Source organism: Cynoglossus semilaevis, chromosome 18 (genome assembly GCF_000523025.1).
Source record: "Cynoglossus semilaevis isolate Cse_v1.0 chromosome 18, Cse_v1.0, whole genome shotgun sequence".
NCBI lineage: Eukaryota > Metazoa > Chordata > Actinopteri > Pleuronectiformes > Cynoglossidae > Cynoglossus > Cynoglossus semilaevis.
This window is the reverse complement of record NC_024324.1, coordinates 6646512-6672914: the sequence shown is the minus strand read 5'-3', so window position 1 is coordinate 6672914 and position 26403 is coordinate 6646512. Positions and strand designations below refer to the sequence as shown.

Genomic DNA, 26403 nt, shown 5'->3' with positions numbered 1-26403 from the left:
GATCATAATACTGCCAACACATTAGGTAAAGAGAAACAGCTGCATTTATCATTCAGGTGCTGCCACCCCCTGGTAAACTTTGGGACTGCACCTGTGTGATACAGTTAATTACTTCCTATAATTTGTCCTAATGGGCAAAGAGTGAGTACTACAGTTAATTCACCACCCACACAGTTTATATTTCACTTACATGTTTTTTTTTAAACACAGGTAAAGTGTTGTCTGCAGAGTCAGTAGTGACGGCTGAGCTGGACCTGCTGAGGCCCTCTCCTCTGATAACTCAGTGGAACACACTGTGCAGAGACTCATCTGTGTGATTATGCCAATGTGGCTTTGGAATGGACTGCTCGTCCATTTTCTTGCACCACTGCCGCTCCTCCACAGCCCCGTGTGATGTAATACAAATGCCCTGAGTGCAGGATTTACCAGAACTCCCGGCAGTGATGGAGTAATGTGACATGGACTGCCATTATCAAAGGTCGGCTCTGCCATTCTGTCAATATACAACAGAATCATGGCTTCCTGACAGACGTAACTCACGCTTAAACAGGAATGGGTTATTAATTAGTATTCCGATAATGATTGTGGGAAGAAGCCAAATTAGTAACTGCCAATGTAAATAAAAACAAAAAAAATATGAGCCCTGCTTAATGCAGTCCTGTTTAATTGGGTTTAGTGAGGGTTTTTATCTACTATAGAAGTAAACAAGTGTATAAATTCTGTAAAAACACAAACAGAAAGTTCTAGCTTGGTACTTGGTTTCAGCTTTATTTCTGTACTCTATTAATCCTCCAACCCATCTGTGAGACGACACAGTGATTAACAACAGAAACACAGGAGCAGTGGGCTGAACTTTTTACTAATGTGCCAAAACAGTGGGCAAACCAAATTCCTGCCAGGGCTGGGATTTAACCAGCAATCCTCTGATGGAAAGCCTGAGCCTTTAACCCAGTCCCAGTCGTTCCAAACTTTTTTTTTCATCTTTACTCGGCAGAATAGAATAAAAAATAAGAAATGCTCCATCGATGTTTCATTTATAGGAAACATAGTTCAATTTAATGGCAGTGCAGCAACTGTAAATTGTCTTTGAATCTAAGGCACCAGCTGACACGTATGGCTTTCTACGTTTCTCATGAACTAACACATAAATAGAAATCATTGTTTTTACTAGAATATAATATATTTCTAAAAAAAGAGAGAGAAAGATAGAAAAGAAAAAAAAGCAGAAAGTGCCATCCTTAAAGTAGAGCTTTCATGCAGTTTAGACAACTTTGAACCTTGTACACCCTAATGATAACCTCATTATGTAATTAAGATGAACAACTCACACCTGCTTCAAAATCAGCACTCTTTCTTTTCGCTGACACAGCAGTCAGTCCATGCCTCTTATAAGATTTATTATAAATATTTATTTTTATTACATTCTAGCCTAAAAACCTTTCTTTATTTCTGATACACTTCTATGTCTCATATCTACTATAACAGTCGAACAACAGCATTCAACTCAATTCAAAATATTCAGCCAAGAACTGTTGACTTTGTGCAGTGACTATTGAATTGGTCAATAGAGGGTGCCATAAGCTTTTCTAATGTTGTAGTTGGGGCTTTTTGCTTTCAGGGTAGATGAGTTAAAACAGTCATTATATTAAAAATATGTTCCTGAAAAAATCACAACAGAAAAAAGGGAAGGAATTAATATTATTAACTGTTAATACAGGAGGTGAGGTGCGGTGACTTCTTGGCTCAATAGGAGGTTTATATTAACCTGACGACAACGATGTCATGTTGTTTTCTAGTACAGAGGACACCCCTGTGTTTATCAGTACCCCTGAGAAGATTTTGAGGCCAGGAATATTGCAGAATATTGCATTTACCGGTCTAAATATTGTTAGAAATTTAAATATTTATTTTAATTGTTTGCACTACCTTTTATTGTTATTATACTTTAATAGATAACATTAACTATCAACATATAATATAATTAACATATTTATTACCATCACCTCCTGAGCCAAAGTCTGTCCTATGAACTCAGTTAGCGGTGTAATAAAACAGGCTAACTGCACAAAAAAGTCATGTAAAAGTCATAGGTTTTCACGCATGATGATCGTTCGAGTTCAGCTTTTTAAACTGAATTCACATTTTCTTTTATACATTTTTCTCGTTTGTACCTGAGGACTTGAAAGGTCCTGTAGTTCACAAGGTCATTTCTTGATGTTATGTTTCTGTGCAATGCCATAAGGCACGTGGGCAGCTATGGTGCCCATCTCTGCTGCATCCTCCACATGAAACATCTGGTCGTCAAAGTAGATGTGCGGCCTGATCTTCTCCAGCATCGGACCTTTTGGTGCCCCTGCTAGGAACAATGCCTCGTCGATCTCCAGCCCCCAGGCCCTCAGGGTCTTTAGCGCCCGGATCCCGGAACTGGCTGCACTGCGAGCCGTCACCAAGAAGGTCCTAATGGGACAGTCTAGACGATGGCCTTTAGTATAAAACTTTTTCTGTAGTTTCCCTAGTGCCTCCAAGAACCCCTTCAGGGGACCCTAGTGGAGAATAACAGTATTATTATTATTTATTATTAACTCATGACTCCACTAAATTAAGCATAACATACTTTTCACTCTATTATTAAACCCAGGCCTGGTCAGAGTTTAGATACAAAATACGAAAACAAACCCAAGTCCATTAGGGTTTTTACATACATGATCCAAAAGTGTGTCTTCATTTTCCCTCTCATGTTCAAAGAACTTGTCCAGCCCGTGGGCCTTGAAGATGCGCTCTGATTCATCAGAGAAAAGGACGGCGTCACCGTCAAATGCCACCCTGAGCTGAGACTCTGAGACCTCCGTCAGCTTCTCCGACATGAACATGGTGGCTGCAGCAATGCCTGAACATAAACCCAGACGTGTTTGTTAGTCAGGATCATCAAATACATCATAAAGTCTTCAGAGCAGTTTTTACAGTAGCTGCCAGGAAACAATAACAAAAAAAACATAATTTTATATATAATTAAAATGAACAGAAATGCCAAATCATTCTTTTTATAGCTATTTTTTATAGTCATTTTAGAGTGCAATATTAACATGTCTGACTGCGATACACAGACATCTCAGCGGTTTTTAACCTTGACATACAGTATTGTTCATTCGTCACTGCTTGAGCAAATGAAACGTTTCCATCTGACGGTGTTCCCTTTGGAGTGTGTCTGTTGTAGGAATTTATCAAGCAGACAGAATGGGAGGCAGAAGAAACGGATATGCTGATTTATGGTAATGTCAGGATGACACATGGCAAAGTGTCAATCAATGGTAATTATGGTAACAGGGGAGGAACTATATATAGTGTGTGTGTGTGTGTGTGTGTGTTTTGGTCCACACTTATTTGCATTTAAATTGAAAGCTACAGGGAGAACAGTACATCTCAGCACCTGAAGACATATACGTTCTGACGTCAGTTATGGCTCGCCACCTCCATGCACTGTAAAGGATTACGTGCAGTTTGTCACGATGAATGTACAACGTAGAATATAAGATGCAGTCTGCTGCGTCACAGCTGCTTCTGTGGCTAATGCTCTTTTTCACTACTGCAGCTTAAAACCAGACGAATGAAAGTTAACAAATTATAATAGAAAACAAACCTGCCAAAGCAGACACAATGCAGCAAATTAAATTATTAATGTATTATAATGGACAAGTTATGTTACAGTATGCTTGAATGGCCATGTACATTCTAATATATTTAAAATTAAAATTTCAATACGTTTACATTTGGCCTATAAAACAAAAGGTAATGCCACTCTGAGCTCAGTCGAACAGCTTTATGTTTACCTCAACACTAAGAAATGCAAAGCACAATAACATATAATAATAACAATAAAATGTTTCTGGGTGTAAATTCTAAAACTTTATGAATAATAACTGCTTTTAGTCACAAACACAGTTCATGACCAGAGGTGTATATCTGTAGTTCACTCTCTTTTATTTATGGAGTTTCTCTCCAACATACTCCACCACCTAATTAACTAATTGTCCCCACCTGTGTCTCGTTAACTCCTCCCTTTCTGTTTCTCTGTGTGTCTGTGTTTGTTATATCTGTAGAGGGGAATTATTTTAAAAGGCAATTGTGGGTTTTTTTGTTTTTGTTTTTTTCTGGGAACAACATTTTATTTTTGTACGCTGTGTTTGTGTGTGACATGCATGTGCTCACCCTCAGCCAGTGCCTCTCTGACCTTGTCGGCGTCAGCAGACAGGTAGAGGTTGGTGTGCCAGGCCTTTAGGTAGCCAATGGGACTACTCCCTCCTGTCATACAAAACCTCTCAATAAATAAATCTGTTAAGAAAACAACAAAAAAAGGCTTTTGTCCAATGCTTGATACCAGTCATGTAAACACCAGATTATTACACATACATATTTGCATTGTGCATAATATTTTATACTAAAAACTCCAGTAAGAGATCCAAGAATGGCTCCTCAAACAGAGATGAACAAAACCCAAAATAAAACTCATGTAAAAAAATCCTAAACAGTTTTATTTGGAGCTTGTGTTTTGTTTTGTTTGGTTTGTTTTACCTTTACTTCAACTTATTTTTCAAATGTCCTGTACTTGTAACGAGGAGTTCAAGAGCGTGAGAGTCACCCAGTCCTCACCCCTTGTCCTTTTCATTTCCTCTTATGAAGTTGTTTTGATACGATGTGTATTTTTCTCTGATTTATTTGTCCTAAAGATCTGAAGCATAATAATAGAGGAAACTCAGCGGTGGTCATGAATAAATACCGGCGTTTTTTTTTTTTGTTTTTTCTTCATGCGTGGTATGAACATTTCTAACAAGCCAAGGTCATTGATTTATTCCGTTTCTGATGCTCACAGAGATGTGAGACGTCAGCACATATGAAATCTCAATTTACTCCACAGGCTGCACATTACGCGTCCTGTCAGTCATCTCAGACTTTCGTCACGTGGATCACATTTTCATGTCACCTATGGTTGTCATTAGCAGGATGTGCTAACTGCACAAAGTCACCCAGTTACAAGGAGACAAATAGCTGGAGGGTTATAGTAATAGTCCAAATGTCAAAGGGTGAAATTTTTTTTTAAATCAGGGTTTTAGTCCAATTTCATCAACAGAAAAATAAATAATGAAATATTACTGCCTTAATGAATTTCACAGGATCCTTGAGGTGTGGACAACAGTCACATGAGGCAACCAATCACATTCAATCTCCATCAGAAACCATCAGGTCATGTGAGAACCATTAGCACTAATTGGTCTCTCATAAAGCAATTATTATTATTATTATTATTATTATTATTATTATTATTATTATTATTATTATTATATTGAGAATCCTAATCACTACTGTATGTTTTTTTTCTCACACACAAATTCTAATAAACCAGGTCTTGGGATGCTGTTGTTTTCCTTTATTGCTGTGGTAGAAGTCAGAGGTCAGGGAACTGAACACATCAGGTCCCTCATGCAGAGAGCCACCACAGAGATCTAACACAGAAGCATCTGGAAGGCTGGGTGTTGTTTCCTTGACTCCATTCGGACCTGTTTTTGTTTCAAGCCACATGAATTATTCCTGCCTCTCACAGGACGTGACCTATAAACTCTCCCCAGTCTTGGGCTCCGGGGGGAACAGGAAGTGGTCAGTGAGTAAGATGTCAGCACAGCACAGAGTCTGAGATTTCCCTGGGAAGTATGATGTACCAGTCAGCTGTTCACACACAACGATGTTTGTCCACCAGCTGAGATTCTGCTACAGCTGTACCCCAGCTGATTTCTTAGATCACTTGGTTCCCTTTTTTTTGGCATTTGTAATTTGCACTTGCCATATAGAGGGCAGTTCTAGTTGTAATTTTTTTTCTGGCCTTCCATTAATGAAAAGAAAAGAAAACTGGCTGTTAGCCATTTCCTGCTCAGTGTCCAGACTGTGACGTCCTCGCCGTTTCCCACAGAGCTGTGGCGACTATAGTACATAACAATGTCACAGAGTTCATTGCACATTTATTGACTTTTTGTAAAACGAAAAAAAAAAAACAAAAAAACAATTCCATTCAGTGTTTGGTTGAATATGTCATAACAAAAGAGAAATCTGGAGGATATTTTCTTGTTATTTCACTTACTGTGATGATTAATAGTGTTGATGAGTCTCACTCCTACGTGTGCGTGGTTGTATGTCACTAGAACGATGTCGAACAGTTCTTCACTCTCTGGGTACAGCTCCCGCAGACGTGTGTTGACGGCCTCCAGGGCCTGTCGTAGAATCAAAACCAACAACCACAGTTAGTCACTCTGCTATTGCATGTGTGATGGGGTGAAACCTTTTGGTCGGTGCGACTTTTACTTTGACAAAGGGGAACGCAGGCCCAGGGGCGAAGGGTTCGTTCTCATGCTCGATCTGGTACCTCAGGTACTCTTCTACTCCTTTCTGCTCAAACACCTTCTGCTCGCGCTCGGTGCGGAACAACACGCGGGAGGAAACTGCAACGGTGACGGCGTTCTCGGGCTTGGGCTAAAAGGAGGACAAAACAGAGACGTAACAGAGCATGAAGACTGAAGAAAGACAGAAAGGGCAGAGCAGCAGCAGTCACGTGTCTTAGTACTGCAGGTGGGAGGAAGTGGCGTGAAGGACGGACGATAAAACTCACATCACAATACATGCAAGAATTCAGAGATACGTGCAGGAGAGACGACAGAGTGCAGTTGTTATCAAGATGTCTTTTATATGGGTGTCTTTATGACATCATACAGTGATATAATTCAGGAGTTTCCTCTGTTAGGCTCCAACAACTAATTGAATTTATGAAAAATGATTGATAAATTAACCAAATATTGAAACAAGACATACATATTAACTTGTAAATATCATCTGAAAATACACCTAGTAGATAACGCTGCACGAAGGAAAGTTTTTAAATATGTGTGCTTGTGAGGTTCATTCTGGGAATTTTATATTTAAATATATTTTTTTTTATTCTGTTTGGTTGTTAATGGTCATTATTTGGGCTCACCATGTGCTGTTATATACGTTTTGCTATTATATTATGACATAATACATAATACACATCCATATGTCTTCCTGTGAGTTGTTACTGTATGTGTTCACATGCATCGTGTGTGGCAGAGGTCAGAGGTCAGTTTTTTGAAAAACACAACAGTGTTTGTGTACATGTCTGTGTTAGTGTGTGCTGCTAAACAGGCCAGAGGCCCAGAGGCGGAGGGAGTGAAGGTCTCTCTGCTTGGCTCAGCTTTCTAACAACTGTGCTGCCTGCTGCCGTGTCACCTTGGCTTATCTCTCTCTCTATCTCTCTCTCTCTCCCTTTCTCTCTTCCAAAAAAAACACACACAAATCGCCTAAAGACACACACACGGCCTTGTCTGGGTTTTTTTTTTACTACATCCTCGTTGTTGTAGAAGATGCGGTTCAATGCTTCTTCTTGTTGTTGTCTGCAATAATTTATACATAGACACACACACATTTGCTTATATAAAGTACTGTATACTAGGGCAAGGAGAAAAAAATAGCTTTGTTGACGTGAGGCACATGTTGACATCCTCTGGAAGGAGTCGAAAATTTGAAAGTGTTTTGATTGGCTTACGTTGTTTTTATTAGCGTAAGCTCTCTCTCCATTAACAAATGCTTCGAAAGTAATAAATGGAGAGTTACATGCAGATTCTAACAATACACAAGAAAAATATATGTTTTAATTGAGATACTGTAAATGGGGATTTCTCGATTAATCGTGATTAACTGTAACTAATCCACAGCTACCCTGTGATTAATCAAATTAAGGTTTTATGTATATAACTATATATACATAAAACCTTAATTTGAAACTTTTCAGACAATGAAGCATCAGGTCGGGCTGCTGGTTAGTAACATGGGTGTGTGTGCGGGCACAACAAAAGGTCAACAAGGTCACCAATGCAGCCATGATCAACAACCTGTTGGTAACCTGATGAAACAAGATGATGGGTCATACTCACAAAGAAGACGCCTCCTTCCACCTTCCGGGCTCGTCTTCCTGTCACCTTAGCAGAATAACAGTTCATTTTATTAATTTTAGTACTGACATATTTGGGTTTTCTTGACAAGATCATGTGAGGTCTAATGTCCTAGTGCTGCCCTGAACGGTTCTAGATCAACACTGCACGCGAACACATGCACAGTTTCAAATTTAAATGTATTTGCTGCAGCCTTTCTATCAAAGCCACTTAAATACCATTTCACACAGTCATGGCAGGCGATCCAAGAGCAAGAGCTGGGGTCTGTGCTGTAATTTAATACCCACGGCGTTAACAGCCCGTTCACTTTCTAGTGGGCCTCCCACCCACTGGGAAGGCGTCAGTCACAATGTTCCTCTTCACAGGAACTTCCAGTAACAGTAATCACCGTATACTTTTTAATCAGTATGGAGCCAAAGGTAACAATATACAGTCTCACACACACACACACACACACGTGCTGTATTTTAATCCCTGTAAGAACTGTGCCATATCAGCAGCATGAGTGTCTGAGCAGAACTCAAATCCATGAGTCATGAGTCTCCTACATCTGAGACGGGGGGACTGCTCTTTTAACGCACCTGAGTCTGAAAACGCAAGAAATGCAGGGACAGAGGAAGAACAGAGGTTAAAGAGGTAGAAGTGAGGACGCAAGAGAGGGACGGTGTGTGTCTACTGTAGAGGGGGGGTTGTGGGGAGGGGAGGAGGTGTCGTATTTATAGACAAGTAAAGGCCAGTGATGATAGGGCAGATACACTAACACAGGGACGTGCTCATAAACACCAACAGCAAATGTATAATGTTAAACCTAAGGTACAAGGGGGTGAGGAACAAGGATTTGAACCTGCAATTCTCCAGTGTACTCACAAGTACTCCAGATCACAGGCCTCCACCATTGGCCTTTCCTGCTCTTGGGTAGTAATGTATTATTAATAAGGCTGTCAACATGATTTAAGGCTTGAATGAATTCATTTCTGAAGATTGATTAGAACCGATGTTCGACTTATGGGCAGAATGACACATGCTGAATATTCAATAACAAGTCCCTTATCATTGGTCTAATACACATTTGACGCACGTGTTGTTATTCGCACATAGTGCAGGACATTATTTTTGTGTCATGGAGCTGCTCGAACATTTATACCATGCGGCTTCTAGTATGCGTAAGTGGAGGGTTCAACTTCAATTAGTTTTCCCCATGCATTTATATTTTGAGTGTTATTTATGTCACTTTATCTCAATCGTATACATAATATATATATGTGATATCATTAAACCTATATTGTTGCATTAGGCATGTGTTGCATCCATGATGGAGATCACATACTCATAGGCCTTAGTCTTGCAATTAAAATACATTGAAATCTTTAGGCCACACCTTCAGAATTTGTGTAGTTTAGTGAATGAAGGTTTGCAACAACATCTCGTGGCTTAAAGCATTTGTTATTTTGTGAAAATGACCTGAAGTGTTAGAGGAGATAATATCAATACTGTTATGTATTGGCGAACAGGTTCCATTTCCATCTCAGCATTGTCACGGTGTAGGGCTGCTGTAATTACTGAACAGCCAGCTAATGTCTCCACAAATAGATTTAATGTGCATGGATTATAGGTAATAATCTTTCTTTCTTCTAATCTCTTTTCCCTCAGCCTTAACCAAAAATAAAAATTGACCTTACATCACTGAAAATGTGTGTACATTAGTGATACTGTTAGCCTGAATAATAATATAATAAATTAAACAACAATTTTATAAAAATACAGTAAATAATAATATGTTTTGCATGTGGCTGTGACAGCGAGTGATGACCATAATATATATGAAAAATCTTGTATCTTGTTTTAATACTTTTTCAAAGGTACTCACTAATCTCTCAGGGTCATGACCTACAGTGTACTACACGCTAAAGAAGCTTTTGATGAGTCATGCCATTTTAAATACTATCTCAGCTTTCCAAGACAGTGCAGTAAAAGGCCGTGGTTATTGCTCTGTATATGCGCTGGCCAACAGATCATAATGTAGCTATATTTACAGTTTATTAAGTTAATTTATTTTTATTTTTAAACATCGAGTTTCAACTGCTCAGATTCACCTTTAATTCCCTCTCTTGGATTCATTTCTCTGTCTTTTGTTTAATAAAAGTTCAGCCTTTTGCATTTTCACTGACTCACAGCTTCATCAGTCGGTTCCAGCCACTACCTGTTAAAAGCAGAGTGCCCTGCAGAGTATGTTGATGTCTTACAACACTATAAACAGAAGTGAATCCCTGCCAAGCACTCTCCCCTGCATCTCTCTCTCTCTCTGTCCTGGAACAGCCACTTCAGAAACATGTTGACCTTCCATGCGCTCTTTTTACCGGCAAAAGTGTTTTTAGGAGGTAATTCGCTGTTTCTTAATTGCACAACACTGCTGTGATGGTCAGTTATCCCTCTAAGACATGATGTTTTTTTTTAAACATTAGTTAAAGTGAAGTTTCTTTAATTGTTATTTATTATTTGACAGAGTTACAGAATATTTTTCTGTTTAAGTTTCACATGAATTAATTTTCTTTTTGCTTCTTTTTTTTCAGCATTAAATTCCCCAAGAAATTCTTTCTGGAAAAAGACTCATTATTTATTTATTTATATATTAATAAATATTTTGTACAGTATTAAACCAAAGCAATCATTCATCCCTTGGTGTAGTAATATTTTTTAATATTTATTTGCGATGTCAAACTTATCTAAAGTTTCCTGTATGGTCTGAAGTGGATGTCACTGAAGGTCCCACACTTGTAAACACCTGCACTCAGACTGACTGACACCCTCAGCTCCAGCTCAGTGTCTACGTTCCAAGCTGCACGTGGGCATGGTAAACAAAGAGACAGAAGAGGGATCGGCTGGGGGGGAGCAGATGTGAGACAATGTCGTTGGAAGAAACTGGAGAGACTCACTGCTTTTGGTTTGGTGGTGAGGCCCAGGTTATCTTGATTAAAGTCTTCCTTCTCTTCCCACGATTCTCTGCTTTCCCCATTGGACGACGCAGAAACTTTAAGCTCGCTGACTTGCCCGCTCATTACCTGTACAGGGTCCAGGCTCATCTTCACCATAGAGTATGTGTGAACTCGTGCTCCCAGAGACTGCTGCGTCCCAGGTGAAGACAAGCTGCTCTCTCAGTAAAAAAAAAGCAATAAAGTAATGCTGCCAGATGAACAAAGTGTCCCTCAACAGTCAGCAGCATTTATAGCCATATCTCCATGCATTTTCAGGCATGCTGCAGTCTTCTGTTGTTCTGGAGCAGCATCTGCTGGGAAAAACAGCAGGGGTGTTTAGAGCAGAAGTCCTCTGTGCCTGTCCTACTTCTCAATAGGATTACTGTCCACTGCATCCAGTTCCTCATCCAACACCATTATCCCCTATGCACCAACTCCGCTGCCATCAATGCACACGCACTGTCATTTAAACAGGCTGCCCTTCATGAGAGTGTTGCCAGGTTTGCAGCAGTCCATCTGCTGCTATCTCTCTCTCTCTCTCACTGCCCCTTCCCTCCCTCACTTGCCTCACTTGCCTCACGTCTGCCTCTTACCCTTCCTCTTTGTCCCATTCAATCGTTCTCTCGGCTCCATCCCCCTGACCAATCGCAGCCTTGCTACCTTATTCAGCGAGGGCCCTGCCCCCAACCCCGCAGTCCCCGGCTGAAGGGTTACAATTTACCCAGGAGGCTCATGGGACATTCAGGCACACATTAAATTACAGCAACAGATAGCTATAAAGAGGAACAGCGTCATCTAGCAGCAAGAGAGCAGGTCAGGTTTGATTATGGTTATTGGTAGTATTATTTATGGTAAAATAGTATTATTAAATATTATTAATAATAATATAATTCAGCTTAATATTATTGATACTATTATCATTATCACTGTTGTTATTATTATTATTATTATAAGCTGTTAAAATGTACTATTTTTATTATTTTTAATAAACCTGATACATTTTTTAAGCATTTTAAAACATCTATTTTTGGGTTTTGGAACCACAGCCACCTAATATCTGCAGATGCTCCACAACACCGGAGGCAGTTGTTAACCTGGGCTGCAACCCATCTGGTGTGAAAGTCATTGTTCTGAGCTACATGCTTACATGGCCCTTTTCATCTACTCCTCTTCAATCAGTCCAGACCTAACACCATCACTGAGGCTCCGAAACATATTAATCATAAGGGTGTTTTTTGGACTTATATTCTTGTATCCCTGCTGGAAGCACAGTTTTCCCGGCTCTAGCTGCTGCACATCATCACTCCTTGCAACCAAATCTCAGAAGCTGAACTACTGACAGTAGTTGTAGATACTACAGTCTGTTGTTTTTAGCTGACACAGACACTTTTAATAACTACTTATTCAAAGCTCACGTCCCTCTGCCACACTTTATCTCAGTGCATGTGCGCTGAGATAAAGCTGCTATTCTTGTGCCCTGCAAGGGCCATGAATAAAATAACAGAAATAACTCAACTACCAGTAGGGTTTACATCACAAGCAGAAACTGAATCAATAATACTCTATATTATTAATCTGGTTAAACCATGTTAAAATATTTACGTTAAAATATCCTTTTAATTCATTTGAATAATATGATGGCACATCCTGGGTACAATCTTCAAATGTTCACATATACACCTTAATTAAGTGACAGACATAAAAATGTGAACGTGTGCCTTTAAAAAAATAGCAAGCACAGCTCCTTGTTCTTTTTTGAAACAACAGCCTCATCATCTGGCTTCTCTGCGAACTGCATCTCTCCACTGTGACCTCGAACCGCTGTGTGACTCACTGATTACCCGCTGCTCAAGCAGTGTGTATCTGGATTTGTTGTGTTGGGTTTTCCACCGAGTGGAGACCCAATATGTCCGAGCTAATAATAGATTTCTATAGATTAGTGATGTCTGGCTGCAGAGAGGCTCTCTCTGAGTTACAGTTAAAAAGAGTGCCGGAATGAACAGAATATCTTTAATATATTTGAACTATTATATACAACTAATCACACTTGACAGGATGTGTCAAGAAGTTACCTGAAAATGTATATAAAAGGTGCCAATAATTTGTTTGATTTTTCTTCTTCTTTTTTTTGTCCAGAGCTACCATTCCTCTGAGAGCCATACACCTCCATTAACATTACGATTTAGAAAACATAAAGGACAAATTTGAACTTTCACGTTCACATTTTTGATTAATCATAAAAGTCTTTTATGAAGAGAGAAAGAGGGGGAGAAAAAGAGGGAGAGAGCAACAGCAAGGTCTTTATTTACATCTTTATGTCCTGACGTATTTTGCGATGAGTCATTGAGTCAAGGCCTAATTTTTGAGTCATTTTATAGAATTGAGTTCTTTCTCTGCTGCTGCTCAGCTCAGTCGGTGTGTGTCCAGATATGTGGGAGTATTCTTAAATTTTTTTAATCAAATTTGCAAACTTTTGCAAAACGTTTGACCCCCGTGTGTTTGTGTGTGTGTGTGTTAGTGTGTGTGTTATCAGGTTCTCGCTGTTTCTCCGCATGTACGTGTGTTTTTGTGTTCACTGCCATGTGGCCTCCGAATGGTTACCATGAGAACAACGTTAGAGGTGACATCACTGCAGTGGTGTGACATCACTGTCAGACGGTGACTCATGCTGCCTTGATGGCTGCGTGTCAGTGAAGGTGTGAAGACGCTGCAGAAAGAACTGTGGACGAAGCCCGGACGTTCAACATGTGTTTAATTCTATGTAACAAAAATAGTTACATCATCTTTGTTCCACGAGCCTACACTTACCATCATGAAAACAAACGAAAGGAAACAAATATACATTACACCAATGTTATACAGTAGCAAAAGCCAGGATGACGTCCTACTGCACCACTGAGCACAAACAGAACAATATCTACGCTCGAATATAACGCCGCACAACTCGGTGGTGAGAACTGAAAGAGTCTTACGTTCTGACACAGCCGCAGTAATGATACATTTCAAGTCCAACATAATCCCATCTTTGGCACTTTAAAATCTGCAAGACACACGTTTGGATCAGTCACTGTGGTTTGAAATCTGAATGTCGTTTATTTACAAGTCATCTTCCTGGTAGTCCTGACTGTACCTCCTCAATTCTGGGTGAAAAAGTGACATTATTGGCAGTTCAAAACATAAGCAAATAGATAAAGGTATTTTATTTTGAAAAAAAAAAAAAACCCAAATGTGTTTAAAAGTTATGTTTATTCTAAGATTTAGGTTCTTCTTCTTAATTAATTATTATGGGGGCAGCACAAAAGTTCAAAATGTCGGGTAAACATGGGGCAATGTTGCTCCCTCAACCCTGTGTTTTCCTCATTATATTGACAAGTAAATGAACCATTTACATGTTTACCATTTAGAATGTAATTGTTTTAGAGGAAGTGCAGTGTTGGTTATTGAGCTTCCATAGGTCTGTTTTCTTATTCATTTTGTTTCCTCGTTTGTTAAAAAAAAGATCATTTTAGCATGTGTCACAGATTTTACTTACATTTAATTTATTCAAACAATGTAAAAAGAAGCAGATCTGCACGAGAAAAGCGAGACGTTCCCTTCAAAAATAAATAGCTTTACAAGAACAGAGTTTAATTCACTTGTGTTCATCGATGTTCAAACAAGTCACTTAGGTAACAAACAGCCCACACACGCACACACACACACACACACACACTCAGTATAGTTGGTAACGTTATGAGATCAGGTCTAAGCTAGTTTTACAATAACATTTACAGTTTTGTTTTATATTCATAAATACGATTACAGTGCTATTGTAATATACATGTTGTTTTATTTGTACATAATCACACCGAGGAGGCTCGCTCTGCGAGTGAGAGAGGAGGAGGAGAGAAGTCAGAACGGAAGCAGGAGAGAAGTGGGATTTTTCTTTAAACTGTTTCAAAGAGAATACTGATGAAAACAACGTGCACCGGTCATAAGACGGAGGTTGAACGGCTTGAAGGGAGGGGAGAGGCTGGGTTAGGTTAGCGCATCTGCGCTAATGGCGTGTTGGATATTCTGAATGTAAACAAATGAAAGTACTTTATTCTGTTAGGAAAAACAAAGACGGTGCTTTGTTGTCCATTTTCCATTCAACTCCATTAGCATAATAATGGCTTAAAGGAGAAATTAAACCACATTAACTCCCATTACAGATCTGAACCTGAGTTTGTGGTATTATTTTCATTTAATTTTAAATATCATCAATCATTTTAAGAATCCATTTTAAGAACCGAGAGGTTTCGGTAATTATCTAGCTCTTTAAATTCACTGATGGAATAAGCTTCTTTCATCTTCTTTAACACACACACACACACGCACGCGCGAGCTCGCTCGGACCAAGCTTTCTTTTCAACCGTTTGCTCTTTTTCACATTGATTTTAGATCTGAGCTGAGTTCAGCAAAGTTCCTCTACCTCCACCTATTATCAAAGCATTTCCTCTCTGACATTTAGGGAGGAGGAAGACAAAGGGTGGGGGAAGAAGGTCTGCTGGAGAGGACGAGGAGAGCCGGTCATTTCGGCTTTTCATGGAGGCAGATCTGGCCTTTGTGCGGAGTATGTGGCCTGTAATTACTGTCCTGAGATCAGGCCCAGATCACAATGTTGTAGTATGGTGTGCCTCTAATTGCTGCTCACGCAGATACAAGACCATGGAGCATCTGCATTTGTAATCTATTTCTGCTTCTTCTTGAACACACAAACACCAGACTTGCATTCTGGACTACATTAAAAACACACGACCGTGTCCAAGTTTTAACACCCCATGACAGGGAAATGTCTTTGAAATTAACTTCAGATGGAGTTGTGCCAGTTTTAATATAATCTATAAGTGTATCTATATTCGCAACTAGTCTCCCCCTAGAGGCTCACTGCTTTACTATCCTTAAAATATACCATTTTTATAAAGAAGCACTACCTTCTTCCAGCAAAGTTATGGTTCAGCCTGATAATCTGAGATCACGACCAAGCAGTGCCGGTAATAACTGGGACGCAGAGATGTGCTCGTCCTGCTGTGAGCGACAATGCTAACCACCTCAGCACTGCCACAGCCCCTCTAAATGGAACACATGTAATTACATGAGTTATCGATCCTGTTAGTATGCATGGATTGGATGCAGCCAGAAGTCACTGACCAGCACATCAGTATGCCTCACCCGACAGCTGGGTGGAGCCATCGGAGACATTAATCAGCAGCACTGCCTCACACTCAGGGTGTAGCATCTGGACAGCTGGCTGTAATCTGTCACACACCTATGATTGGCTGTGAATTTTCTTGCCGAGGAACTGTATGACCTCAACAGTCGACAATCAGAGGTGGTCTTTTTGATATATATATTACATTTAAGGGAGCAAACGCTCAATTTCTGGTGTTGTTTCTTGTTCTACTGTTGCCCCGTCGTCTCATTGAAGGGCCAAAAACTAACAGCTGGGGGTCCAATTACATTATACTGAAATTTAGATGCGGGCCACATGTGGGTAGTCCGAGGGTTGAAAGTGGCTCTCGAGCCAGGAGTTTTTTCAGACTGTGAAAATGAAAAGCTTTTAAACGAAGCGTGAAAAGTTGACAAAAAAAAACTAACTGAAATGGATGTAAAATATGAATTTAAATTACTTAACAGCAGACTTAATGCAAGAAGAATGAGAGTTGAGGGAGTGCTAACACATCGTAGCGTACTGTTCCGTAGATTACAATACTCACCTAACGGTGTTGGAGTGAGAGTGACACCTTGGCAGAGTGTATTTCTCCTGTGAGGTGTTCTACTATTATTCAGTGCGTTCATAAAGATGCTGCGGTGTCTGTTTTTTTTTTTTTTTTTCACATCTTAACACGCGTAACAGAAGTGCTGCAGTGAGTTACATAAAGGGGTTGTCAAGACAATTTAAGTTTTACATTGTTTCAAACACGGTTCCATTTGAGTTTATAAAGGATTTAAAAAATATTTCTCTACCTGTGACCTCCTCCTCCTTCTCCCTCATCTGCTCCCCCATCTTCTCTCTGCATGTCTTTTCTCATCATTTTTTTTCCCTTCCTTTCAGCTTCAGTTCAACACCTCCCCGATTGTCTCCCCCCCTCTGCTATATCTCAACATCTCCCTCCCGCCGTGTCTCCGCCCCCTCCTTTTCTACTTCTGCACATCACACTGCAGCAGTAAGACGATGGACGGGTCAGATTTGGCCGCCTCTTTGAACTCCTCCAGAGTGATCTCGTCGTTGTGATCCTTGTCCATCTTGGAGAAGATTTTGTCCACGCGCTGCTGAGGGGTCAACCCGTCCTCGTTCATGCGCATCATGATCACCGTGCCCACCATCTTGTAGATGGCCTGGTGAGAAAGAAATAGGAAATGCGTGCGTTTGCAGCTCATTTTATTAATCTGTTTCGACAATCAGGGGATGGTATCCAGAATCCTGGTGCCAGAAACTCACAGTGGTTTGTACAGATAAATAAATAAGTATAACCAGGCCTTTAATAGTATTTCAATTTGGGGGGAGGGTGATACTTAATTTCTAAACCACCACTGGCCCGCTATACAGGTATCGGTTGATATCAGAATCATGTTTGGACAAAAAGTTAATATCAGACATCACTACTTATATATATTACATATTTAATATATCATATAGTTTTATCTGAATATATATTTAATTAGACAAAAACACACCTCTATGATCTCCAGCATCTCCATGCGTGTGATCTTTCCATCCCCGTCGAGGTCGTACATGTTGAAGGCCCAGTTGAGTTTCTGCTCAAAGCTGCCTCTGGATGTGATGGACAGGGCACAAATGAACTCCCTGAAGTCAATGGTCCCATCACCGTTCTTGTCAAACGTCCGAAAAGCGTGCTGGGCAAACTTGGAGGCGTCGCCATATGGGAAAAACTAATGTGTGAGAAATGACAAAAAACAAAAAGCTGAAGTAAATACAATAGTTATACACGGTGAGAGACGGTAGAACTTGAAACAAGACTCACGTTGTACGTGATTTTGATAGTAATTCAAATGGTCTTAATGACAGTGAAATGTATGACTACCTTAACGTAGAGCTGCTGGAACTCCTCCAGGTTGAGGATGCCAGAGGGACAGTCTTTGAGGAAGCCTTTGTACCACTGCTTGAGTTCTGCTTCGTTGAACTCCGTGTTCTTGGTCAGGTCATCCAGGACTTCTGGAGCCAGCTTGCTGTTGTGTTTTCCCATGATGAATTCACTCTCCTTGGGGATGCGAGGGGTGTAGAGCACAGAGAGAGAGAGAGAGAGAGAGATGAAAGTGTGAGACAAAACATCAGCAACAGTTGTTCCTCGGTGTTGTTGTTGCTGTTGTTGTAACAGCGTGTGTCAACACAGCGGAAAGGTTCGTTATTATAAGATTTCTTAAGGTTCTTCCTTTCATGCGACCATGTGTGCCTCGGAAGCATGCAGCCTGGCTTTGTATCGCATACATACACAAATGACTGAAAAACACTGCAGTGACTCCTTGACACCAAGGCTGACTCATCGCCCCGTTGGACAGTTTTCACACCTAACACGAGGCTCCGGCTGATACAGCAGAGCGAAGCATCTGTTAAGTCTTTCCCAAATCTTGTGTTTTATAACGTCAAAGTCAATTAAAGGTGATTAATGTTTAGCTTACGTAACTTACAAGTCTTGACACTCTTTAGAGAAAATAATATTCTAGAAAAGGTGGAGCCAATCAGAGGAAGTCTCTGTGATGGCTATGACCTTTGAACAGTATTTGTGTTTACAGCGGAACCTTGGTTGTCAAACACTTCCTTATTCTAACAATTCGGCTCACGAACAAAATGTTTTAACCAAAAATTGCCCCGGTCGTCATATCATAACTCGGTTGCCGAACAAGAGACGATATCACGCAAGCAGCAAGTGATCATTGAGAGACTAAGTGTGCAGCGTCATTTTTTAAATATCCAATAACCTAGTCAGCTGTTATTGTAACCTCTGGGCTCAGACGTTAGACTAAAATAATATGCTATTTGTTATAGCATATCTTTTCTAAAAGTACTGAAAATGGTGCACACAAATCTATAATTGACTTGACACCCGTTGGCTGAAGTAAAGTGACAAGCACGGATCCTTGAAAAGACAGATGAACACGCACAGCTTCGCAAGGTTAACTGGCGCTAGACGGTTGTGTACAGATGCTGACAGTGTAGAAAATGACCACATCAGTACTCCAAGCTGAGCTATTTTTACCCCATTAGAGGCTTTGAAGGCACCGTAAGTAAACAGATGAAAGCTCTGCTATTTCTTCCCAAATGTGTTTAACTAAGCCTCGAGCCGAAGACACTTGGGCCCTGTAGGTTAAACTGACCTAACCCAACACTGAGTCATGTCATTCGCCCCACACAGTGGCGAATCAAACTTCATCCGACTATTAGGGGAATCAAATGTAGCAGATAATAGTGTTTCCTGTAGCAAACTGCAAACAAAACCAAGGAAAGCCCATCCCAAAGACGTCCATTCAGGTGGAAACAGAAAAAAAAAGAATCCAGGTACAACGGCCTTCCAGTCAGATGCTCACATCACTGCCAGCTCATCTAACTATAGGGGCAGAAATCTATTGTGAGAGTGTATTCAGGTGTCGCTATCGGTCAGTTGTTATCTGCAGATAACCCCCGGCTGGGGTCTTTTATCTGGGATTATGCTGCCTTTCAGAGAAAATAAATCAAAATCTCTGGGAAAGCAAAGAAGAAGACTCATTCAGGAATACAAATGAACTGGATTTCAGTCCATTTTCCAATTATAGCTGCCTTAGAGGGGGTGAGGCTTCTTGGGGCAAATGCACACAGACATGCTTGGCGGACACGCATGTGTGTTGCATTCAGAATTAAAGTAGACACATGAGGGATGTGAATCACTAGCAGCTTATCACAGTTTATCCCTTAGTACTATGCTAAATGTAAAACAAATATATATATATATATATATATATATATATATATACTATATACTATACTAATCTAGTGCAACCATAAAGTATTTTATATATTTTTTTATTTTTATTTTTTTTTAGGCTATTGGAGATACACTTGCAATTACTGTACTTCATTATATTCATTATATTACTTTTTGTCAGACACCGGAGACTGAACCTTGGGCTAGCCTTTAACTGATTTATGTCAGTTAGAATATTGACATCATCGGCCTCTTGTATCCTACTAAATCCTCTGGGGAATCCCTTTAGCCTGTGTCATTACCCTACACCACGCAAGGCCAGGCACTGCTTAAAAAGCAGAACAGCTTTACTGCACACCTGCTGCAGAACTGTACAACCACGCACCACCATTCCTGACCCCGGGGGCTGAATGTCCCACAATAACATCTTTAACATTTGCTCAAACAGTAATTGTATTTAAAAAAGAAAAGACAATGTAAGTGACATGAAAATTATTACGTGGGAAAGACACACACAAAAAGATGAAACGGCTGGATATTGAGAAAAGATATCAAAGGCAGGATGACTCAGTCTGGAACTAATAATCACAGGAGGTTCGTGTGAAACAGAGTAAAGAGAATGAAGATGAAGACGGAAAAAAAAATGACACAATATTCTTTGAATATTACAAACGGAGAAAGTTCTTTCTATGGAGGGTGAACACAGATGTGAACGCAGGACTCAAATAGAAGGTTTTCTCAAATCTGACGAATGCAAAAATAGAACTTTTGCAGTTCTAAATTCTAAGGAAAATTATTTTTGACAGGATTTGCTTGTTAAACTGCACGTGGATTTGGTTTATGACTGAAAACAAACCATAAGTGAGATCAATCAAACCGATACAGACTTAATATTAAATGGGCCCTGGGCCAATTTGTTCTTCAACAATTAGGCCCCAAGGTCAAAAGGTTAAAATCCCAGATTTAACAACATGTCAAGGTTAAATTCAATTTAACTCGGGGAAAAAAAATATGTTTTCTTTAGGCATATGGAGGATGAACATAAACAAAGAAAAAAAACAGGATGAGCAGCAGTGGTCTCACTCAGTCATCAGGTAGCCCTGCCCTGACTGACGGTAGCCCAGAGTGTAATTGTATTGGTGTCTGAGTGAGTGAAAATGATTACCTGGCAAAAGCTGTAATTGAGTTGGAAAGAGAGTGAATGTGGAAAGCTGCTGCGTCTACCATCCGGGATCTGCTGCTTGTGTGTGTGTGTCTGTGTGATATATAAACTGAAAGACTTTTTTGGGACTAGTAGTCCCTGTGGGGACCAAAGTTTCGGTCTCAAGGAAGAGAATATTCACTGGTTTGATTAGAATAAAATGCACATTGTGGTTCATTTGAGTGTCAATCAGTTAATCTGTTCTATGTGTGTGTGTGTGTCTGTGTGTGTGTGTCTGTGTGCGCGGGAGGATGGAAAAATCTGCGGAGGAGCTGACAGCTGGCTTATTGATATGCGAATGATAAACCACACTCAGATAGGTCTTTACAAAAAAACCACCAAACCATGAAAAGTGAAATGAACAATATGTTGGTTGTCTTGACAACAGTTGCCTGGCTCACAGCCAAACAGCCGTCCAGCAGAGGATGATGCTTCTGGCCAAATCAAAACAGTCTCGCTGCCAACTGACCGCTGCTTGCATGTGTGTGCATGAGTGTGTGTCTGTATGATTGCTGTGTTATAACAAATCACGCCGTCTTCGCTGGGTGACACATCATGTTGGTCATCATGATGTTATGCAGCTAAAACATCAAGCTATGGTATGAGGGCTAACGTAAGAGACGGAGAGAGAGGGAGAGAGAGAGAGAGACCTTCTGCAGTGGCTGAGTTTTGGTATAATTCAGTCTGTTACTGCATTGGTGTCTATGTCTGTGTGTGTATGTGTGTGTGATGGCCCCAGGTCTGGTGCGTGGATTGTTTGTACGTTTGCCCTTGTGTTTGCAAAGCTTTTTATATTTACTTTGTACAGAATTAGGTCTAGCACTGTCCTACTAAAAACTATTTTGTTCCTAAAAAAAACAGACGATGCCCCATTGGCTTCACTGTTCCAGGAAATAGTCCAGAAGAGTATTTTTAATGCAGCTATTGACTGTTTTCCTACATTTATATGACCATGTCCGACCTGGTACTACAGTATAACATGGTGGCATAACTTAAATCAGGGATCACTGACTATATTTGTCAGTGGGACAGATTTCTTTCTGGACGGACACCCTGGGGGCTGGACACTCAAAAACATGAAATAAATATTCTATATAAATATATATTTTTTGTTTAAATAAATAGTGGGGATTACTAGTAGTTATTTAAGTCTCAGTACAGGTGGTTGTTTTTTTTTTTTGTTGTTATTTTTTTCAGTTGTTTTAACGGTAGGAAAGTGACAACAATGCCTTGCTTGCAAAAAAAATTAAAAAATCTTTGGTCTTGAACTGCAAATCTGTTTTTAGTAAACTCACAATTGATATAGTTTGTATTTTGCTAACTTATTTCAGTATCTTTATCAAACAAAGTCAAATATGTTTTTGTGCTTGTTTACTGACTTTGTTGGAACTCCCAGGCAGGTTGGGTTAAAGCAGAGGTGTGGCCTCCTATCAGTGCAATCTCCATATTGTTTTAATCTGCATACATCTCTCCTGCGACTGCAGAGAGGATGCATCACTATAGAAACGCAGCTCACCTCAGCGCAGCTCTAACTCTAATTTAAGACCAGGCAACATGTCGAGCCTGGGGAGAAACACAGGGGACAAACGGGCTGTGTGCGTGCCTGTGCCCTTCTGAGTGTGTGTTTCTGCTAACCTTTACCTGTCAAATCCAAAACATCCAGTTACTCACTCTAGTGTATTATTTACTACCACAGGTGACCAGTCTATAATCAGGTCCGTCCGCCTGCTGTCTGAGTGATGCACTTACAAGAGTTGTTGCAGAAACAATTATTGTTAATATATTATTACCCAAGGGAGAGGCTAATAATAATAATCCAGCAACACCTAGAACCTCAGACAGACAGGTTGAAATACACAAAAGCCCGCGGAGGAGTATTTTAGTGTTACCATCAAATACAAACAGATTTAGGACCAGATCAAATTTCTATGTTCATAAGTATTAGTGACAGGACTATTTTCACTGTATATTGAGAATTTTCATTAGTGCCTGTGTCAAGTTCAGAGTCAGTAAAAAGAAACTAGAAAAAAATAAAAATAAGTAAAAACTGCAGTAATGAACATATAAATGAAAGATAAATGAAATGTGTTACTCTGTTCTGCACTGGACCCGAGGCTGGGTCGATCTTAAAATATTACCTCACACACACCACACCAGCCAACAAGCGCTCACACCTTCACACCTCACCATTTACACTCGCATCCGCACATTTTCACCAATTGTATAGTTAAGGATCACCTGCACCTGACGTGTCAAGGAACCTCCTGACCCCACTGTTATCAAATAGTACATTCAAACAACCAAACCAGTTCATTTTGTCAGTATTTTTCAGATTTGTATTACTGCACCGAGGTCTAGTCTCCTGTTTGTTACAGTACATTTATGTCGCACCTGTCGTTCTACTGGAAAGCGCAGCTGCGGCGGTCCATTAGTTCCCCACCAATCATGCCATGATCCTGATCTCACCAATTTTTTTGTTGTTGTTGCTTCACCACTATCAGCCTGTGAGTCCCGTACACACACACACACATTGCTGTACTTCCAAATTGATATCCCAGGATATCCCAGGATATGGATGAGTCAATCAGTCAAAACAAAACAAACGCATCGACACTTACAGTGGAAACGTACACACGAACAATGGGACACGCGTACAGTACCGTGGGCCAATGATGCATGAGACACTAGCACAGTACTCTTGGTCACAGGCTAACGGCTAATTGTAGGTGACGCAAAGGCAAAGGCAGAAAAATGTCATTTGGTGACAGAGAGAGAGAGAGAGAGAGAGAGAGAGAAAGAAACAACCACATGATGTGTCAGACCGACAAAGACGTGGACAGGAAATTGTACTGTACTGTAATGCAATGTATGGCTCGGAGCTGTTGTATTTGACAGCGTGTGAATCGATGGGATTTTCCAAAGCAGTGAAGGTATATTGAAAAAAAAAAAACTGCAACTGCATATGGGCACACTCATTGATTATCCGAACTAAAGTGCTACACATCTTCAGTGTGCATCATTGTGGTTACATGTGACTATCAATATGTGGATACCAGAGACTGTGTTCACTGCAACTGCAATCTACATTCTGCTATATTTTCAAGGAATATAAGCCCATCCTGTTAAACATGGTAGGTTTCAGGATGTATTTGTGTATGCTTTTGCAAGCAAGGAGTACTTAAGGCTAAGTACTTTGTCCCTCAGTACATGCTGGAGAGAGTACCACTTAAGACAGACTGACTCTTCAGAACCATAAACGATTTACTCGGGCCCAGCCAATGGCAGCAAAGCAACAGAAGATTTTATTTTTCTAATTCAAACCCAAGGTTGCTATAAATAGCAGCGTCAGAAGTGAATTTATCATTCATCTCAGGTCAATGTGTACTTACTCAAAACGGAAACAAAACCAAATTGTCTCCAGCTGTCTGTACACACAAACATGAACACTGTCATCTGCTTTAATGCAGTAGTTCTTCTGTGACCCCCGTAGCGCAGCAGCTAACGTAAACAATTCAAATGCTGCCAATCCTGGAAACTGGTTGCATTGAGTGTGCAGCTCGTGGCTTTAACCACAGAGAAGTGGGTTGCACTGATTAACTGTAGCCACTTGTTGACTCCATCAGACTCTTCCTCTGTCCTCACGTGGGCCAATGATAAACGATGTAGAAGCAGATGAAGAACTGCAGCTGGAGGTAGAACGTAAACTAATAATGGAACTTCACTTTGCACAGTACACACAAACGGACTCTGAGAGTTTCAGGCTTACAGTGTTCAACCCGTATTTACATTTAAACGTTAACATTTGGCTGTGGTTTTATAATAAGCCTAGAGCTCTTCAGTCACTTTGAGCCCTGGCATTTTGATAGTTGGACCAATGATGTCATGTGTCACATCCTTCCACTCCTTGGTTATATATTTATTTTTATGGTCACAACATATGACGACTTGAGTCAATTAAATGGTGAGTAGTTTGCGTCATTTGGGAGGCAAAAAATAAAATGGTGCTTCATTTGTGTCGGTGTTTAAATCAATTTAAAGTCGTAAAATGTATCTAAAATTATTATGTTGGAAAAAATGTATCATCAACATTAAATGTGAATATTTACTAATATTAAGAGGTCTTTTACCCCCGTCCATACTTCCTTTTTGCAACATTTTTTTTTATCTCCAAACAGGAAACTATCCTACTGAAAACAAATGTATAAACATCTTAAACATCATTTGAATTTGAAAAGCTGATACATTGTACAGCACATCTGTCAGAGAAACGTGGACTGACTGTCACTGTGGCAAAATGTCACTGTTGCACGCACTCAAGGGGGAACAACGGTCCCAGGTTCAATTACCATTGCAGCCCTTGTGCGCTTGAGCAAACACCGAGTGCTTAATTAGACAGCTGAGAATAAGAGAAACCTTGACTTAGGCTAGAGACAAATACAACACCCATCATCTCCCTCCTGAGAAAAAAAACCCCTCATAATTCAGCCAGGACGTCCGTCTCATCACTTACTGCTTTTAAGTGTCAGACAATTATTAGTCATAATTAAGACATAGCTGTTATTATATGTTCAAATATAAAGCAATCTGCACTTACCTTGTAATAATTAAAAGGAAAAAAACGCTCCTTTGGGTATTTGAATAAAAATCGTGTGTTCTGCTTCCCGGCGGCTGTTTCCACTGTTATGTTTTGCTCCACAGCAGCTCCTCCTTCTTGGAAGACAATATTCCGCCGTCACTCGCCTCTGTGCGTGTTTCTCTCGCAGAATGAATGAACCGCTGCGTCTCTCCTGCCAACACATTTGCATGGTGGCTGCTGACTGGCTGCTGCGCTCGTTGAGGGCGAGTCCCGGTCATGTGGTTGGACGCAGCATCCTTTCAATCACACGGGCGGGCTCGCGGAGGCAGAGGGATGCAGGAGAGGGACAGATTGTAAAATACAAAGGAAAGTCAAACAAGAGCGGTCCAAACAGGACGGCAGAAGGTCCACTGTGACGCCCTTCAAAACGCTGTCAATACACCAGTTTAAAGGGTATATTATACTACACAAGTACTAATTTGGTTATTCATCACACCTGTGCACGCACCTACTGGTGATGCTCAGGTGTACTAATGACTAATTACACAGTGAGACCACACCGAGCACACAGTAAGTAAATGAGACATATTCTGATTCTATGATATTTTAATGATGTCTGTTGTATGCTATTATATTCTTACTGCTGCTGAAATACTATTAATACTGCAGTAATTCATCTGGCAGTGATGCAGACATGATGATC

General features: G+C 40.2%; 2 protein-coding genes across 2 annotated transcripts; both read right to left on the bottom strand.

The window, feature by feature from the left end:
* Positions 1-520: 520 nt before the first annotated feature.
* Positions 521-11720, bottom strand: nt5c1aa (5'-nucleotidase, cytosolic IAa). Its single transcript, XM_008331478.3, has 7 exons — positions 10943-11720; positions 7992-8036; positions 6349-6516; positions 6128-6257; positions 4207-4329; positions 2703-2887; positions 521-2543 (listed from the first exon to the last, which is right to left on the bottom strand). Exons 1-7 carry the CDS (start codon positions 11096-11098, stop codon positions 2205-2207), a joined length of 1146 nt encoding a protein of 381 aa, XP_008329700.1. The 5' UTR covers positions 11099-11720; the 3' UTR covers positions 521-2204.
* A 2556-nt stretch (positions 11721-14276) lies between these two features.
* On the bottom strand, positions 14277-26200 carry LOC103394191 (hippocalcin-like protein 4). Its single transcript, XM_008331387.3, has 4 exons — positions 25719-26200; positions 18049-18225; positions 17681-17896; positions 14277-17341 (listed from the first exon to the last, which is right to left on the bottom strand). The coding sequence occupies exons 2-4, from the start codon at positions 18208-18210 to the stop codon at positions 17144-17146; spliced, it is 576 nt and encodes a 191-aa protein (XP_008329609.1). The 5' UTR covers positions 18211-18225; positions 25719-26200; the 3' UTR covers positions 14277-17143.
* Between the last annotated feature and the right edge of the window lie 203 nt (positions 26201-26403).

What these genes read in the sequence shown, in the direction of transcription:
- LOC103394191 (XM_008331387.3), bottom strand. Translation starts at nt 18,210, where the DNA reads ATGGGAAAACACAACAGCAAGCTGGCTCCAGAAGTCCTGGATGACCTG. An exon ending in TCCAGCAGCTCTACGTTAAG is followed by an intron (nt 17,897 to 18,048) that starts GTAGTCATACAT and finishes CTCACACATTAG; the next exon opens with TTTTTCCCATATGGCGACGC. An exon ending in AGATGCTGGAGATCATAGAG is followed by an intron (nt 17,342 to 17,680) that starts GTGTGTTTTTGT and finishes CTTTCTCACCAG; the next exon opens with GCCATCTACAAGATGGTGGG.
- nt5c1aa (XM_008331478.3), bottom strand. Translation starts at nt 11,098, where the DNA reads ATGGTGAAGATGAGCCTGGACCCTGTACAGGTAATGAGCGGGCAAGTC. An exon ending in TGGAAGGAGGCGTCTTCTTT is followed by an intron (nt 6,517 to 7,991) that starts GTGAGTATGACC and finishes TCCTCCTTTTAG; the next exon opens with CCCAAGCCCGAGAACGCCGT. An exon ending in CTGCGTTCCCCTTTGTCAAA is followed by an intron (nt 6,258 to 6,348) that starts GTAAAAGTCGCA and finishes ATTCTACGACAG; the next exon opens with GCCCTGGAGGCCGTCAACAC.